The following is a 15,624-nucleotide window of genomic DNA, read 5'->3' as shown; positions in this document are numbered from 1 at the left end:
AAAAGTGCTTTTTCAAGCTATTATTTTTTGTGGTGGGGATGATTCTCGGGTAATTAGGCCACACTGTGGAGACACGACTTGGTACATTGGCTTATTTGGGTTTTGACAATATGACTAAAAGTCCTAGGCTTTCGCCAAACAAGCTTCTGAGGACTGTTGGCATTCCATTTGGTATCTGCTGGGATCTGAAGTTGTGTGCGGGGGACAAGGGCAAATGCACAGCTAGGGGAGGAAGGGGCTGCCGTGTCCTGTCCACGTAATTCACCTGGGGGGAGGTCGCGCTGGCTCGCGGAGATGGTAAGGGCACCGTTGGGACCGCATACTGCTTCCCAGGATAACCACATTCCATGAAGAAGGTGGATGGCATCTACCCTGATGGCACAAAACACCGAGATAATTCCATTCTCCTTCCTGTTTTTTTCTCCAGATCCACTCCACTGTGGCACAGTGAGTCACGATCGTTCTCGGTTTTAGAGCTGGTGTTTTTAATTTTGTTGGCGGCTTCAAATGCCACTTTTATGAAGTTGAGAATCCTGTTATGTAGAAAGTATGAGGCACTTTGGGTGACATGTTGGGCCTCCACAAACTAGCTTTCTTCTTCTTCAGATACAGGACTGGATTGGCCTGTGGGTGTCTGTCTCGTGTGGGAGGCGTCCACCGGCCAGCGCTCTTGCACTCTTCCACCCAGTGCTTGCTGGCCGGCTCAGAGGGTCCATCCATCCTTGTTTTGGCAATGAGTGCCTTAGTCCGGCCATTTTTGGCTAGGGTAGTAAGAGAGAAAGAAAAAGAAATGGAGAGGAGAAGAAGAAAGGCAGAAGGACAGAGGAAGCGGGGGAGGAGGGAGGGAGCGGAAGAGGGAGAGCATTAGGAAAGATCGATGCTCCAGGACCACTCCACATGCAGAAGGACCACGGGTGTCAGGGTGAGCTTGAGGGCAGGTACTCAGAACATCATCTGAACTTTAAAGTGTCATCCCCAAAAAGAGAAATCAAATATTCAGTGGCTCCAAAATGCTCATCTATCCAATCACGAGTTGCACCTAGCACGCCTCTCCACCTGGAGGCATGGACACAAAAAGGGCTCCATTTCTAGAGCATCTCCTGGAGAGAAAGCTGTGATAAGAAGAAAAGGGAAAACACCCGAGTCTCCTGTGCCCCGCACACCCGCAGCCCAGGAGCCAAGGAGAGGCTGACCCTGGTGTCTTTCTTGCCGGCCGGACAGGACTTGATTCTCAGATGTGATTGAGTTAGTGGGGCTGTTGGCAAAAGCTTGTTTTGACTGGTAAACGATGCAAGTTTGGGATAGAAGTCGGTGACCGAGGAGGACGGTGGAATGTTGAGGTGTCCTCCTCACTATCACACGTCTGAACCACGGCTACTTCTAATTCTCCTGCCAGCACGCTTCTTATTATTTTTGCCAACCTCTTATTTCCAAACCCTGGTTTTGCTTCATTTAACCCTCTTTTCCTGGACCTTTTAGACAAGGCTCCCCGTTGGTGAAAAAACAGACAAACAAAACATCTAAGACACCACTTGGGACTATGTGGCAGCAAACACACTTTGGGGAGGCCTTGTCCTACAGAAGAGATGCTCCAGCGTGTGTAGAGACCATCAACGAGAAAGTTAGAGCAAATGAAAACTTTGTTCACCTTTAAAACAATGGAAAAGAGAGAGGGTGCATTTGAGCTGAGATTTTGAGACAGAAACAAAAGCCTCAGGTATCGACCGCCAGACAGCCTCTGTCCATCCTTCCCTTAGGACGCAGGGCAGGAAATCTGTCAGCCATGGAGCCACCTCTGTCAGCTTTGGACTCCCCCTTGCTTTTCGATGCTCCCTGTTTCCTGTAACAAGCCCCTCAGTTGTACACGGTGCCTGTCTTACTCCGCTACTGCCAATGTGGGAACCAGGCCCACCCAGTCTGGGCATCATCCCACTTATTCTGAGGAGCCTTCAGAAGAGCACTGTTTCTCAGCCGTTGGGCGTTTTGACAGTAGGGCCTCAGTAGGCCTGTCTGCATGTCGCAGGGATCCCTGCCCGCTGGGAGCTCATACCCTTTGGTACCTGGGAGGAGACCTCTACTCTTTCTGACTCCAGTCTTTTCTCAAAGAAGCTTCCCCGACCCGACACGTAAAAGGCGGAGCTCGGACGCATCTGCCAAGCTCCCCACCATGCTGTCTTCTGGCCTTGCTTCCCACCGACAAGACCCGTCCTTTGTTATACTGCGACCCTGGTGTCCTTAGGAAGGAGAGCCTTCCCTGGGACCCAGCCGAGACCCCAAGCTGCTCAGCGAGAGCAAAGGCAGGCAGTGATATTTCCTCATTGATCCCAGGCCTTAAGACCCAATGAAAGGACTGCCTACCTGTGCCAGCTGAACTTCAGAATTGTTATGGACCAGTGACTCATGATAACCTCCTTCCTTTCTTTTGGGACAGAAATGTTTGTGTTTTGTTGGTTTGTTTGTTTTCTGTGTGTGTGTGTGTGTGTGTGTGTGTGTGTGTGTGTGTGTGTGTGTTTTGTGTGTGTGTTTTCTGGTTATCACATGCCCGTGTTGGTTGTATGCTTAATTCATAGGTCTTCATTCATAGGTCTTCAGATTGAAAGTGGAATCGAGGGCCAGTGCACACAAGGAGACTCATTCACACCTGGACCTAATTTGGATAAAAATATCCTGAACTTTGAGCTGATGTTACAAGGGTTGGGTCTTTAAGAGGGAGGATTCCTGGGGTAGGGTGAGGGTATTTTTCATGCAAGATGAAAGTGAATAATAGGAGGCCAGCAGACAGGCTGTGGCAGTCTAAAATATGTTCATAAATTCTCTTTTAAGCCCTTCAAAAGGTGGACCTCCATTCCCTTTTCCTTAAGCATACGCCAGACGTACTGAATGGTTTTGAAAAATACAAGAAGGTGAAAGTGATGGTGAGTCAAAAACACTCTAAAGAGCAGATATTGTAGTTCCAATGGTGTTGTGATCAGGGGATAATCGATGGAAGGGGCAACAGGCCATTAGATGCTAGAATTCTATGAGTGGAAGAGATGAACATAAGAGAAGAGAAACAAAAATAATATAAAATCAGGGAGGGGGCAAGACATTAGAGACTCATAAATATGGAGAACAAACTGAGGGTCACTGGAGGGGTTGTGGGAGGGGGAATGGGCTAAATGGGTAAGGGGCACTGAGGAATCTACTCCCGAAATCATTGTTGCACTGCATGCTAACTAATGTGGAGGTAAACTTTAAAAATTAAAAATAAATAAAATAAAAAAAGAAGCTAGAATTGTACACCTATCAAAATTATCAATTAAATTTGAGAGTGGAATCAAGATATCTTCAGACGTGCAAAGACTCAGAACATTTGATTCTATTCATTCTTCATTAGGAAGTTATCTGAAGGTGTATTCCAGCAAAACAAGGAGAGAAAAAAATAAAGAAAAATTATAGTTAATAATAGCCAACATTAACAGTGTTTATTTTTGTGCCAGACACTGTTATGGGTTATTTTCACATTTTATTACATATTAACCACACAACAAACTTATAAAGTATATACAATTATGATTATTATCTTCTAGAGGAGGAAATAGGGTTATAAAGAAGCCAAATAACTCATCCAACATCCACGTTACACAGTTGGTAAGTGGAACAAGTAAAGTCTAACCCCAGGCCGTCTGGCTCAAGAGTCCAGGCTTTTAAATGCTCCCTAAATTCCCAGATAGCCATATTACCATGAAACCATGGAAACAAACGGGGACCTTAGCAGAGGAAAATCACAGGAAGGAAGCTATGAAGCAGACCTACTGAGTCACCACCTAAATGAGGCAGGAAAAGAGAAGGCTCCAGTAAGTGACCTCTAAGAGTTTAACAGGAAGATGTCATAAGTGGCATGATTTGAGAACACTGAAAGAGTGCAATAAAACAAAGAAGTGTAATTAGAAAACGAGAAACAAGAGAAGGAGAACGAGAAAATATCCATAAGATGGTCTTAGTATGAATGAGACAAGTGAAACATGGCGTGGTTTAAAGCACTGATGGAACACAAAGAAAAAGGATCCATTTCACCTTGATCCTAGAGATGTCCTCATTCAGCAGGTCCAAGGACTCCAGGAAGAGAGTAGTAATTCTAATGTTTGCATATTATTTAATAATCCCAATAATTTAAACCATTTATTAGTTTTCAAGTTTTAGAATCAACCTTAAACAATGGAAAGAGACTTGATTGCAGAGCGTAATACCAGTGTTAACAACAATGACAAACAGAAGTCCAAAGCTGATGGGAAACCGAGAAAAAGTGCAGCAAGGTTGAGGAAGACATTTATCTTACAATGTAAGGAATGAAAAATGATAGTACAGGTAAGGGAAATAGGTCTCTATTTTAAAATTACATCTTGTGGGGTACCTGAGTGGCTCGGTGAGTTCAGAATCCAACTCTTGATTTTGGCTCAGATTATGATCTCACTGTTCATAAGACTAAGATGAGCATTAGGTTCTGCACTGACAGAATTCTCAGAATTCTCTCTCTCTGCCCCTATCCTGCTTGAGCATATGCTCTCTCTCTCTCTCTCTCTCTCTCTCTCTCTCTCTCAAATAACATATATTCGTTCACACATACATACATACATACATACATACATACATACATAGATACATATATACATACATAAAATTATATCTTGTGATGGTTAATTTCATGTTTTAACTGGGCTAAGCCACAGGGTACCCAGATATATGGTTAAACATTATTTCTAGTGAGTCTGTGAGGACATTTCTTAGTACAGTGAACATCTGTATATCAGGAGACTAAGCAAAACATATTGCCTTGACAAACACTGTGTGGCCTCAACTAATCGGTTGGAGACCTGAATGGAACAAAAGGCAGAGTAAGAGAGAATCCACTGTTGTGTATCTGAGTGTCTTCAAGCTGCGATATTGGTCTCCTGACTTCAGACTCAGACTTGGAGTGGAACATACATCATCAGCTCTCCTGATTCTTAGGCTTTTGGAGTCTGCCTGGCACTAAACTACTGGATCTCCTGGGTCTGCCCTTCTCAGCCTCCGTAATCCTGTGAACCAATTCCTATTGATACTGAGTCTCTGGAGAACCCTAACTGGGACATATATGTAACTTCAGCCATTATGTCTTTTTGCCCTCAGATCCAGTTCCTGCACTTCTCCTACAGACTGTGTTTCCTGGTTCCTTGCCACCTGGCTTCCAGAGGGGTTTGACCAATGGGTGTTTGATGGGAGAAAGGGAGGAAGGTATAAGCCCAGAGGTTTTTCTCTCTCCCACTCCACTTGCTACCAGTGATTTTATCTCCTCCAAATTCTAGCTTCTTTCCAAGAGCCTCTTCTCCCATGTTCTCAGTTCCTGCTAGGTATGGTTCTGAGTTTCTCTAGCCCTGGGTGTAGAAACAGCTTTCTGATGATACTAATTCCTGATTGCTTCGCCATCCTTTGTTTGGCTTCTGGGATTTCCCATCACGTGTGTAACTCTTTAAAATACCGATAGTGACTCACCTGCTGGCTGGACCTGACTGAAACAGTATAAAGATAGAAGTTCAGGAATATATCGGAAGGTGAGGAGAGAGAAGACAGGTGGCTTAAGCGACCTATACGTCATCTTCACATAGGAAGTCAGTAGACGGTGCTTAAAACTGACAAATCAATAAGCAGCAGTATGCTATATTACTTATATTCATGAAGATACCTAAGAAAAGAATATAAACCTGGAACAGTTAAAAGTGTTGCCTCAAATAATGGAGGCAGTAAAGAGACCTGTGGTTGCCAGGAACTCAGAGGGGAAGGGACAGATGAATAATAGATGAAGCACAGGGGATATTTACGGCAGTGAAACATCATGTAAGACAGTGAAATGCTTTGAATCATGGCATTGTGCATTTGTCAAAACTCACAGAACTGCACACCACAGTGAATGCTAAGGTAAACTTGGGACTTTCATTAATAATAGTTTCCATTTTGGCTCACCCGTTGTAACAAATGCACTACACTGACACAAGAAGTTTACAATAGGGAGCACTATGTTTTGGGGGGTAAAAGGGAGAACAGGGGAACTCTGCACTTTCCAGTCTTCTTCTGTAAACCAAAAGCTGTTTTAAAAAATAAACTCCCTTAATGAAAGGAAGGCAGAGAGACAGAAGAGGGAAGGAAAGAGGGAGAAAGGGAGCTACTTAAAAGTCATGGAGGAAACTTAAATGTGGATTACTAAGTGAAGGGATCCAATCCAAAACGCCATATGCTTTACGTTTCCAACTATGATAACATTCTGGAAAAACAAAACCAAACAAAACGACAACAACAATGACAACAACAACGACAAGAAAAACAACAACAAAAACACCTTCGGAGACAGTAAAAAGACCAGTGGCTATGAGGGTTTAGGGGGAGAGAGGAAGTGGTAATAGGTGGAGCACAGGGCACTTTAGGGTGGTGTAACTATTCTGTATGATACTGCAATAGTAGGTACATACCATTTACATTTCTCAAAACTTATGAATCTATATAACACAAAATAAACCCTAACTCTTAATGATAATGTGTCTAATGATAATATGTCAATCAATAATGGCTCATCCACCACTTATAATTAATGTATCCACATTAGTGCAAGGTACTATAGAAACGAGTGGGGGTGAGGAAACTGGATTTTTTGTGTAATTTGTCTCTAAATCTAAAATTGTTCATACAAAATGGTCCGTTTAAAAAAACCCTGATTTAAAAAAAAAGAAAAAAGAAAACAAAAGAAAGTGTTGCCTCTGGGGAAGAGGTGCTCGTGGGGGAAACAAAGCTTTTGTTTTTTTTATTGCAAGTCCTGATCTGCAATTTGGATGTTATGGGTATTTTTTTTTAACTATTTCTATACAATACCTGGATTGAAATTTCTCAAATAAAAAAAAATCTGTACACCTGCCAGAATAGATAACATGAAAAAGACCATATTAGCAAGTGTTGGCAAGACTATCAAGTATTCAGAGCTCACAGACACTACAGAGGCAGTACTATAGAAAGAAGCTCATGTACATTGGTATAACCATTATAGAAATAGTTTGGAGGAATCTTACCAAAGCTGATAAGTTGGATGACATGTGACCCAGCAAATTCCCTCCTAGATAAATAAATACTATTCTAAAACATGTTCACCAAACGACATGTCCTATAATGTTCACTGAAGCTTTATGCATAATTACCCTAAGCCAGAACCTACCTAAATGTCCACCAAGAGTTGCAGAAATATTGTAAACTATTCATATAAGGAAATTCTATACACCAAAGAGCATAAAGGATCTATAAATACAATAACATGGATATCACTAACATAAGTTTGAATGAAAGAAGCTAGGTGTAGGACACATAATTCCATTTCTATATAGTCCCAAAACAAGCAAAGTTGTATATTCTGTAAGAAGTCATAATAATTGCTGTCCCAAAGGAGACATACACCTTGACTGAAAGAGGCACAGGTGGTCCCTTAGGGTACTGGTACCTTGTTTAATGAGTGCAGTTTCCACAAGTATATTGAACTTAACTTCATAAAGCTGTGCTCAGAATACTTTTAATAATACATGTCCTTTTTGGATGCCTGGGTGGCTCAGTCGTTAAGTGTCCAACTTTGGCTACGGTCATGTTCTCACGGTTTCTGAGTTCGAGCCCCACATCAGGTTGTGTGCTGACAGCTCAGAGCCTGGAGCCTGCTTCGATCCTGTGGCTTCCTATCTGGCCCTCCCCTGCTCACACTGTGTCTCTCTCTCAAAAATAAACAAACATGAAAAAAATAATATATGTCCTTTTGAATGTATACTATACTTCTGTAATCTTATTTTAATCTGAGTGCAGACCCGAAAATCACACCCTTTTTTTCTCTACTGTCTCTACTAAACATTTAAAGAATATGTACTTTAAAACATCCTAGAAGAGAGAAATATATATATGTATATATATATATGTGTATATATATATTTATATATATGTATATATACATATACGTATATGTATATGTGTATGTATGTATGTATATATACATATGTGTATATGTATATGTGTATATGTATATAGACATATATGTATACATGTATATATATTTGTATATGTATATATACATATGTGTATATACATATATATATATATATATATATATATATATATACACATACACATATATATATACATACACATTTTACATAACTTTTTTCAATAGTTGGAAGAATCTAAACATTAACATTTCTATGAATACCTTTCAAAGTAAGAGAAGTTCAGTTTTGAGTCCCCTAGAATATTTATTCAAATTTGTTTGAGAGCCATACTGTCCCATCTTCTTCTGAGCACTGCTTTCCTTTTGGGCTCTGGATATGTCCCGCATGTTATAAATTTCAGTGTAAGGTGACATTGCCAAGACAAGGGAGTGCTGACCAGAAGTCATTGTTCTTGCAAAATCTGCAGCCAGGCTCAGTTTTGATCTTCTTACCACCAGATAAATTCCATCTAGGGGAATTCTTTTATTGTTAATTTCAGCTACTGTAACTTTGACTTGCTCTGCAACCTAGAATATGTTGTTATTCCTTCTGCTGGTGGGAGTGGAATCAGAGCTAAGTCACAGGCATTAGACCCAAATCTAAAGATGAGTGTGTCAATGCTTCAACTGTGAGGCTATCTTTTCCCTATGGTAACAACGCTCTGCTATTTCAAATCTAACTACTGCACTTACTGGTCTCCTTTAACACAGGAAGTACAAAACTCACACATATTGCTTCAAATTTAGTTTCGTACATGTAAACTCACACGGATTTAAAGCAAACATTACCGAGCTTACCCAAAATGAAAATTTCGTGTTGACATTTGGCAAGTTCGTGATAGGTAACTCTTATTATTTGTATAAATTCTCAGATAGTTTAATATACATAACAATATGTTTTAAATATATTTCAGAACAAAGGGCAAAAATACGCCAAATATCTAAGGAAGTCTAGAAAACCTCCAACAGTGAAAACTTCCTAATAAATCAACTTAACCTCACCACCTGCTGTCCTTTCTTCAACTAAACCCACTCATACATTACCTTCTCATCATTTGTCTTTTGGCTTTCTCAGACCACACTCTATTTTCAGGATGTTAAACTCGCAAGTACCTCTCAGCATATATATTTATTTTCAGCCCACATGCCTCCAGTTAATAGCATTTGTGAAGCATTTTCTATGTGTTCACCCACTAACATCCTTTTTTAATCCTTTCAGTAGTCCAATAGTTTATTTTACTAACCACATGTGGTTTTTCAGGAAGCTAAAGCACAGAGCATTTCTGTAACTTACGTACAGTTCTAACGGTTTCGAGTGGTCAATCTTTCATCCACCGCTGGCAATGTGATCCACAGTTAGTACGCTGCTGCCTCCAATTATTGATAGGAACTCAGACACAAAGACAAATCCAGGGCACATAATACTATGAATACTGCACTTGCTAGCACTCTACATCTACCCACTAGGCTGTAATGAAAATTCTGGCTTTACTTTATTCTCTAGGACAGCCTTTACTGCTGCTACTCTTATGCAGCACACTTATGTTCTTTTATAATATAAACATACGTGAGTGTTAGGCTTTCCATCACTACTAGAAGGGGGTTATAGTCAGGACTCAAAATGAACTTTGATGCAGTTTTAAAGTGTTTATTGTGGCAAACTGGGTAATGGTTTGGACTCTGGCATGAAGCATTGTCTGAGGGATTCACTAGATCATCAGACTTGATATTGACATACTGTTGACTCCCAAAATAGCATAAAAACCATATCTCCAGGCTTCCAGGTTGTTGCCGTTAACAAAAGAAATAAAAATTTTTCACATTGCTTTGCGATTCACATGCAAACCTAAGATTCCATTTCAAAAACTTTCCAACATCATTAGAAGAGCCAGACACTGCACATTCTCTAACACGTATTTACAGTTAATACATTAATAAGAAAAGTACAACCAGATTGTGAATCTTAATCATATGTGCACATTAAGCTGTCCAAGAACACAATTCAGCTCCACGACAAACAACTGAGTTCTAATTCCCATAAGACATGACAATCTACCAAAAATATTTTAAACACACCAATAAAGCAAATTTTATATATGTATATATATGTATGTATATATATACATATACATATATATACATATATATGTGTATATATACATATATATACATATATGTGTATGTGTGGATATATATATATATATATATATATATATATATATATATATACATATATACATATATATATGTATATATATATATACCTCCACTATATAATATATAAACCCACTAAATAATATAAATATTATATATATAAATTATATATGCACTAAAACAACTGATTTTAAGAGCTCCTTGGCAATCCTTGGAAAACCAAAAACTATGAGTTCAAAATTGCTCAGATTTCTTTGTATCCAAATATGTTTCATGCATTTTTATTCAACAGTGTTCAGAACAATAGTAGTATTGTTTGCACACAGCAAATCAATATATGTCAGCCACCGGTTTAAATTATACCGGATCAATTGTTACTCAAATTTGGAAAAACACACAGCACAACAGTGACAGTAAACAACAATGAAGCTTGCTCTCCACAATTATAACATTACTGGTTCTGTAAGGAAAATTAAGTTGCTGGGTGACAAGTAGAAGGGGGATAAAAATGACGTCAGGAATTCAAAAGCTTATTTGAGGTGCCAGTCACCACATATAGGCACTCATGCATAGCAAGGTCATAAACTTCCTCCTTACTTGTGCCATATGAGCTATAAAGGTATGAGAATGAATAAAGACTATGGGATTTATTTCAAAAATCTGTACAACCTAAGCGCAGACTCGTTTTAGAAGACAGTAAATGAATGCCTCACCAGAAAGGCCACCGTGTCAAGTTCCTTTTCACGGTCTGCCCAAAAGGATACATAAAATACTTTCATTTTCCTATTAATATATGAATCAACTATATTGGTTGTGTCTTCACATTTTATAAGTTGTAAAACAAAACTTCAGCAAAGTTTTGCTAAAAACTTGGAAAAAACAAAGATTTTTTTTTTTTTTTTACCATCCTGTTTTTTAAACTAGAAATGGCAAAATTTTTTAAGGGACCAGCTAAACAACGTATTGAATTTAGGATGGACATTCGGATCCAAACCGAAATCAGATAGCCCAGATAACCCAAAGCATGAATGCAAGTTCAAGTGCAATAAAGTAACAAGGTATAGCAGGGAAAAACTAAGATTCTCAGTTAAGTTCAAATAACTGCATGGTGTCAATGGTTGTGTTTCAAAGCTGTGCTGAGCAAAGTTATCCTCCCAGCTACATCTAATTTCAAAACCCTCTGGGAAGCTACCTCGATAAGCTGTATGTTGAAATTACATTCTAATATGGTCATTGGATTCATTTTTAATTATTATACAATTATATACAATAGGGAAGTTGTACAAATATGTATCTTTTCCTCAGGGGCTAATTAGCTAAAACAGTTACTTTGGGAAGGGTGGGGGAGAAAAACCTCTGTATTTGAAATACCATTGGCAATGGAAGCTAGTAACGAAAATTTATATAAGCTTCCTATGAAACGAGTATAATTTAACCCTCTGCATCTTTTATTTTTTTTTTAATTTTTTTTCAACATTTTTTATTTATTTTTGGGACAGACAGAGAGAGACAGAGCATGAACGGGGGAGGGGCAGAGAGAGAGGGAGACACAGAATCAGAAACAGGCTCCAGGCTCCGAGCCATCAGCCCAGAGCCTGACGCGGGGCTCGAACTCAAGGACCGCGAGATCGTGACCTGGCTGAAGTCGGACGCTTAACCGAATGCGCCACCCAGGCGCCCCTGCCCTCTGCATCTTTTAAATAATTATTCACTTTTGTTTACTCATGTGGCAGTATTTGTAACAACACATTATCATTGAGTAGTGAAAAAAAGAATATGAGGCTTACTGGGAAACTGTATATTAGGAAGCTATGCCATTTGAACTCTACAAGCTCAAGAGTCAAAATCACAACTCTCGGGGCACCTGGGTGGCTCAGTCGGTTAAGCGTCCGACTTCAGCTCAGGTCATGATCTCACGGTCCGTGGGTTCGAGCCCCGCGTGGGGCTCTGTGCTGACAGCTCGGAGCCTGGAGCCTGCTTCAGATTCTGTGTCTCCCTCTCTCTCTGACCCTCCCCCATTCATGCTCTGTCTCTCTTTGTCTCAAAAATAAATAAACATTAAAAGAAAATTAAAAAAAAAAATCACAACTCTCATTATTCCCCTAAAAAGCTGCCAAGCAGAGAGAAACCGTAATATGGAAGATTTAATAGGTCATGTTTCAGCCTGGGATGGATGGTTCTATTGCAGAATACTTAAACTTGAAAGAATAGTGGTACAAAATCACTCCTTGGCCCTTCCGTTATTGCAGTAAAATCTGGCTGCGGCACCACTGACTAAACACCATTAAGTCTTGCTGCCACCAATAACTGAGGTCACCTGGATAATCAAGAATTCCATGCTGGGCCACAGGATATAAACACTATCAAAAAAGTGAAAAGTACTCTGTGTGGCTCTCCTGTTTGATCCCTGTGGTCTTTGATTGTCAAACAAAAGACCAATACCTGCTAACACAACTGTGCATGGACATAAGATAATAAAGGAAAGTCCTGGAGCAAAACTGTTAACCAACTGCCATGATATTTATAAGAGTGATGCATGGTAATGTGGATATTTCCTGTTATCCAACAACAACGACAAAAACAAGTGAGGAAAATCTCTTTTGCCCAAAGATAACCTCAACCAGTTATTTGGTGCCAAAAAAAAAAATGTACCACCGCTCTAGATCAGTAATACTTCAGAGAAATCCAACGGCTATTATGTATGCAGGTTTAGTCACCACGCTTACCCATACTCATTTACACTATGTGATTTCCATTTTAAAATAAATTACCCTGGAAAGATTCCCAGATCAGTATGTGAGATTGGTACAAGGCCAAGTCATTTCCGAGTGGATTCCATCCATGTCCATAACCAGCACCAGTTTGTTTGTTTATTTATTTATTTATTTATATATATATATTTATTTATTTATTTATTTATTTATTTATTTATTTATTTATTTATTTATTATTTTTTGAAATTCACTCATTGGTTTTTAATAGAAACCGTGAGGTTTCTCAATGCATTTTCAGTTTTACCCACTTATAAAGAATTTCCCAAGTTAATTTTACTAAACAAAACCTTCCGAGTGTCTACCATTTCCTTTAGGAGTTCAGTAAACATCAACATTACATTTCAGTATAAAATCTTTAGAAACGTCTGAAGAATGTGTACACAGTTGAACTTTGAATCTTTTGGTTTGTAATCACCGAGCCCATGACATTCAAAGCCATACAAATCCTTACATTACTAACAGTGATATGCTTGAATTTCTTAGAAATTCTTAGAAAATACCCTTGGTCAAAGCATTGGAATCCAGTTAAAACTCGGAAAGGTGTGGGATTCAGAATACCCACGATTGCAGTTGGTATTGAGAATACCAACTATTGCAACAACTTTCCACACATATTCGATCTTTCGTCCGGAAAGAGTGGCAGTCAAAAAAGGAAAGAAAGAAAGAAAATGAGGCTGGAGGAGTCGGAGGTGGGTGAACAGCAAGGAAATTCTAGCTTTATTACACAAGCATGGAACCAAATTCCTTTGGAGGGGGTGGGGGTGGAAGTCTGACGACTTCAGACCAATGAGGGAACAAGAGAGCACATGGATCTGCCCCTACAGTCCTGGAGACATCTCAATCTGGGGTTAGGAAGAAAGGGGACCTCCCTTGCGGTCCAGGGGTCTCCTCCCTCCGCAGACCCGGTGCTGGGAGGCAGCAGAGGGCACACCTGCCCCGGAGTCCCAAAAGGCGGCGCCGCATCCCTGGGGCGCTGGCCTGGACCGTCTGGTGCTTCTTCGCCCATAAAGTGCACTAGGGGACGCGGTTCCTGCTGTCCCTGGTTCATCCCTCCAGGCACAACCCGTCCCGGGGCTGAGAGGTCGCGCGGCGGTGGCCTGCATCTCACGCCCAGGCACTGGGAAGCGGCGGAGTCTCACCACGGGTTCCAGGTTCACTCCCAGGACTTGGCGCGCCTGGCGCCGCGCTTCTGCCAGGCTGCTCTCGACCCACACGTCGCCGACTACGCGGATGGTGGGGAAGGTGGTCAACGTCGGGGTGGCCGCCCTCCCACTCTCCTCCAGGGTGCGGCCCCTGGAGCAGGGCCCGGGTGCCGCGGGCTTACGGGGGCTGCTGTCCTCGCGGGACGGTGGCGGCGGGGGCGGCACCTTCCTCTGGCCGACCGCCACCTTGCGGGCTCCGTGGCGCCTCCGCCTGGCAGCTGGCCGGCGCGTCTGGAGGCGGGCCTCGGGGGGCTGGTGCCGGGGGTCCGGGACCAGGGCCAGGAGGGAGGAGTAGCCGAAGACGTCCTTGCTGCGCAGGATGTGGGGGGAGAACTGGTGCTTGAGGCTGCAGAGGTAGCTCCAGAGCTCCGCGTCTGAGCTCATGAACTCCGTGCTGCCGGGCAGGAATAGCTTGAAAGCGTCGATCAGCGCCTTGGTGCTGTTGGCCAGCGACAGTCGCGACGGTTGCCACCGCATGTACACCACCTTCTCCTCAGGCGCCTCCAGCGCGGCCCCTCCTGCAGCGCTAGAGGCTCCTCCCCCGGCGGCCGGGGCCAGGGCCTCCCCGGGCCGGCGCCGCCTCCTCTTCATGCTGCTCAGGATGTGAGGCCGCTAGGGGCCGCCCGCGCTTGCCAGGTCTCGCGGCCGCCGCAGGGCCCTGATGAATTTCCTACCATGAAGCCAAATCAGGCGGCAGGCTGTGAGAGTTACACCGCAGTTGCTAGGAGACCAGGCGCTTTGTGAGGTCACAATGTCTGCATATCTTATCACGGTGGGCTGCCCAAAGCTGCCTTAGGTTTGGCTGTGTTTAAGATTATGCCCTTGAGAAAGACCTGTACCTAATCTTACCTGAGAAGGCCCATAATTCTTCACGAGTTCAAGAGGGTTGTCTTAGAGGTGAATGCACGGGTGCTTCAGCCTCCATTAATTCCATCTAACATGAAATGACACTTAGCGGTGGACAGTACACACACCTTGCAATCAAACACGACTCTAAGAGGGTTTTAGCTAATTAAATGCCTTGTCATGCAACGCACTGAAAGCCAAATTGAAATAACTACTCTACCCTTTCAAAGAATACCGATATACTGTGCCTTGCTTAGGGTTCCATACGTGTGTTGCTACAGCTCACAGTTCAGGAAGCTGTTCTTCACAGCAGCAGCAAACAGTTTGCCTAGTTAGTATCCATGCTCACTTTCATGCAGCCTAGGGAAGACCGAGTCATTGTGTGCTTAAGAGCAAAGCGTCAACGAATTCTGTGTGAGTGGCCAGTAGGGCATTCAGTGCCACTAAAACCTATTCACTACCTACCAATTCATGATATTTCAGGTAAGTCATACACAAAGTAGTAAGAGACCATATGGGATTCCAAGGGTAGAAAACGTGTTACACTGTCTGTGTGCTTTTGAAACCAACCAGCATAGTCCATCCATCATCACCACATACACAATTCATTCACAAAATACTACAAGGA

At 41.9% G+C, this 15,624-nt stretch overlaps 1 protein-coding gene across 1 annotated transcript; it reads right to left on the bottom strand.

The window, feature by feature from the left end:
* Positions 1-13,637: 13,637 nt before the first annotated feature.
* Positions 13,638-14,750, bottom strand: LOC122212818 (coiled-coil domain-containing protein 71L-like). The gene has a single exon (XM_042926795.1). It carries the CDS (start codon positions 14,739-14,741, stop codon positions 13,797-13,799), a length of 945 nt encoding a protein of 314 aa, XP_042782729.1. The 5' UTR covers positions 14,742-14,750; the 3' UTR covers positions 13,638-13,796.
* Between the last annotated feature and the right edge of the window lie 874 nt (positions 14,751-15,624).

The sequence above is a fragment of the Panthera leo genome (genome assembly GCF_018350215.1).
Source record: "Panthera leo isolate Ple1 chromosome Y unlocalized genomic scaffold, P.leo_Ple1_pat1.1 chrY_random_Un_scaffold_78, whole genome shotgun sequence".
Classification (NCBI taxonomy): Eukaryota; Metazoa; Chordata; class Mammalia; order Carnivora; family Felidae; genus Panthera; species Panthera leo.
This window is presented reverse-complemented; position numbering and strand designations above follow the sequence as displayed.

What these genes read in the sequence shown, in the direction of transcription:
- LOC122212818 (XM_042926795.1), bottom strand. Translation starts at nt 14,741, where the DNA reads ATGAAGAGGAGGCGGCGCCGGCCCGGGGAGGCCCTGGCCCCGGCCGCC.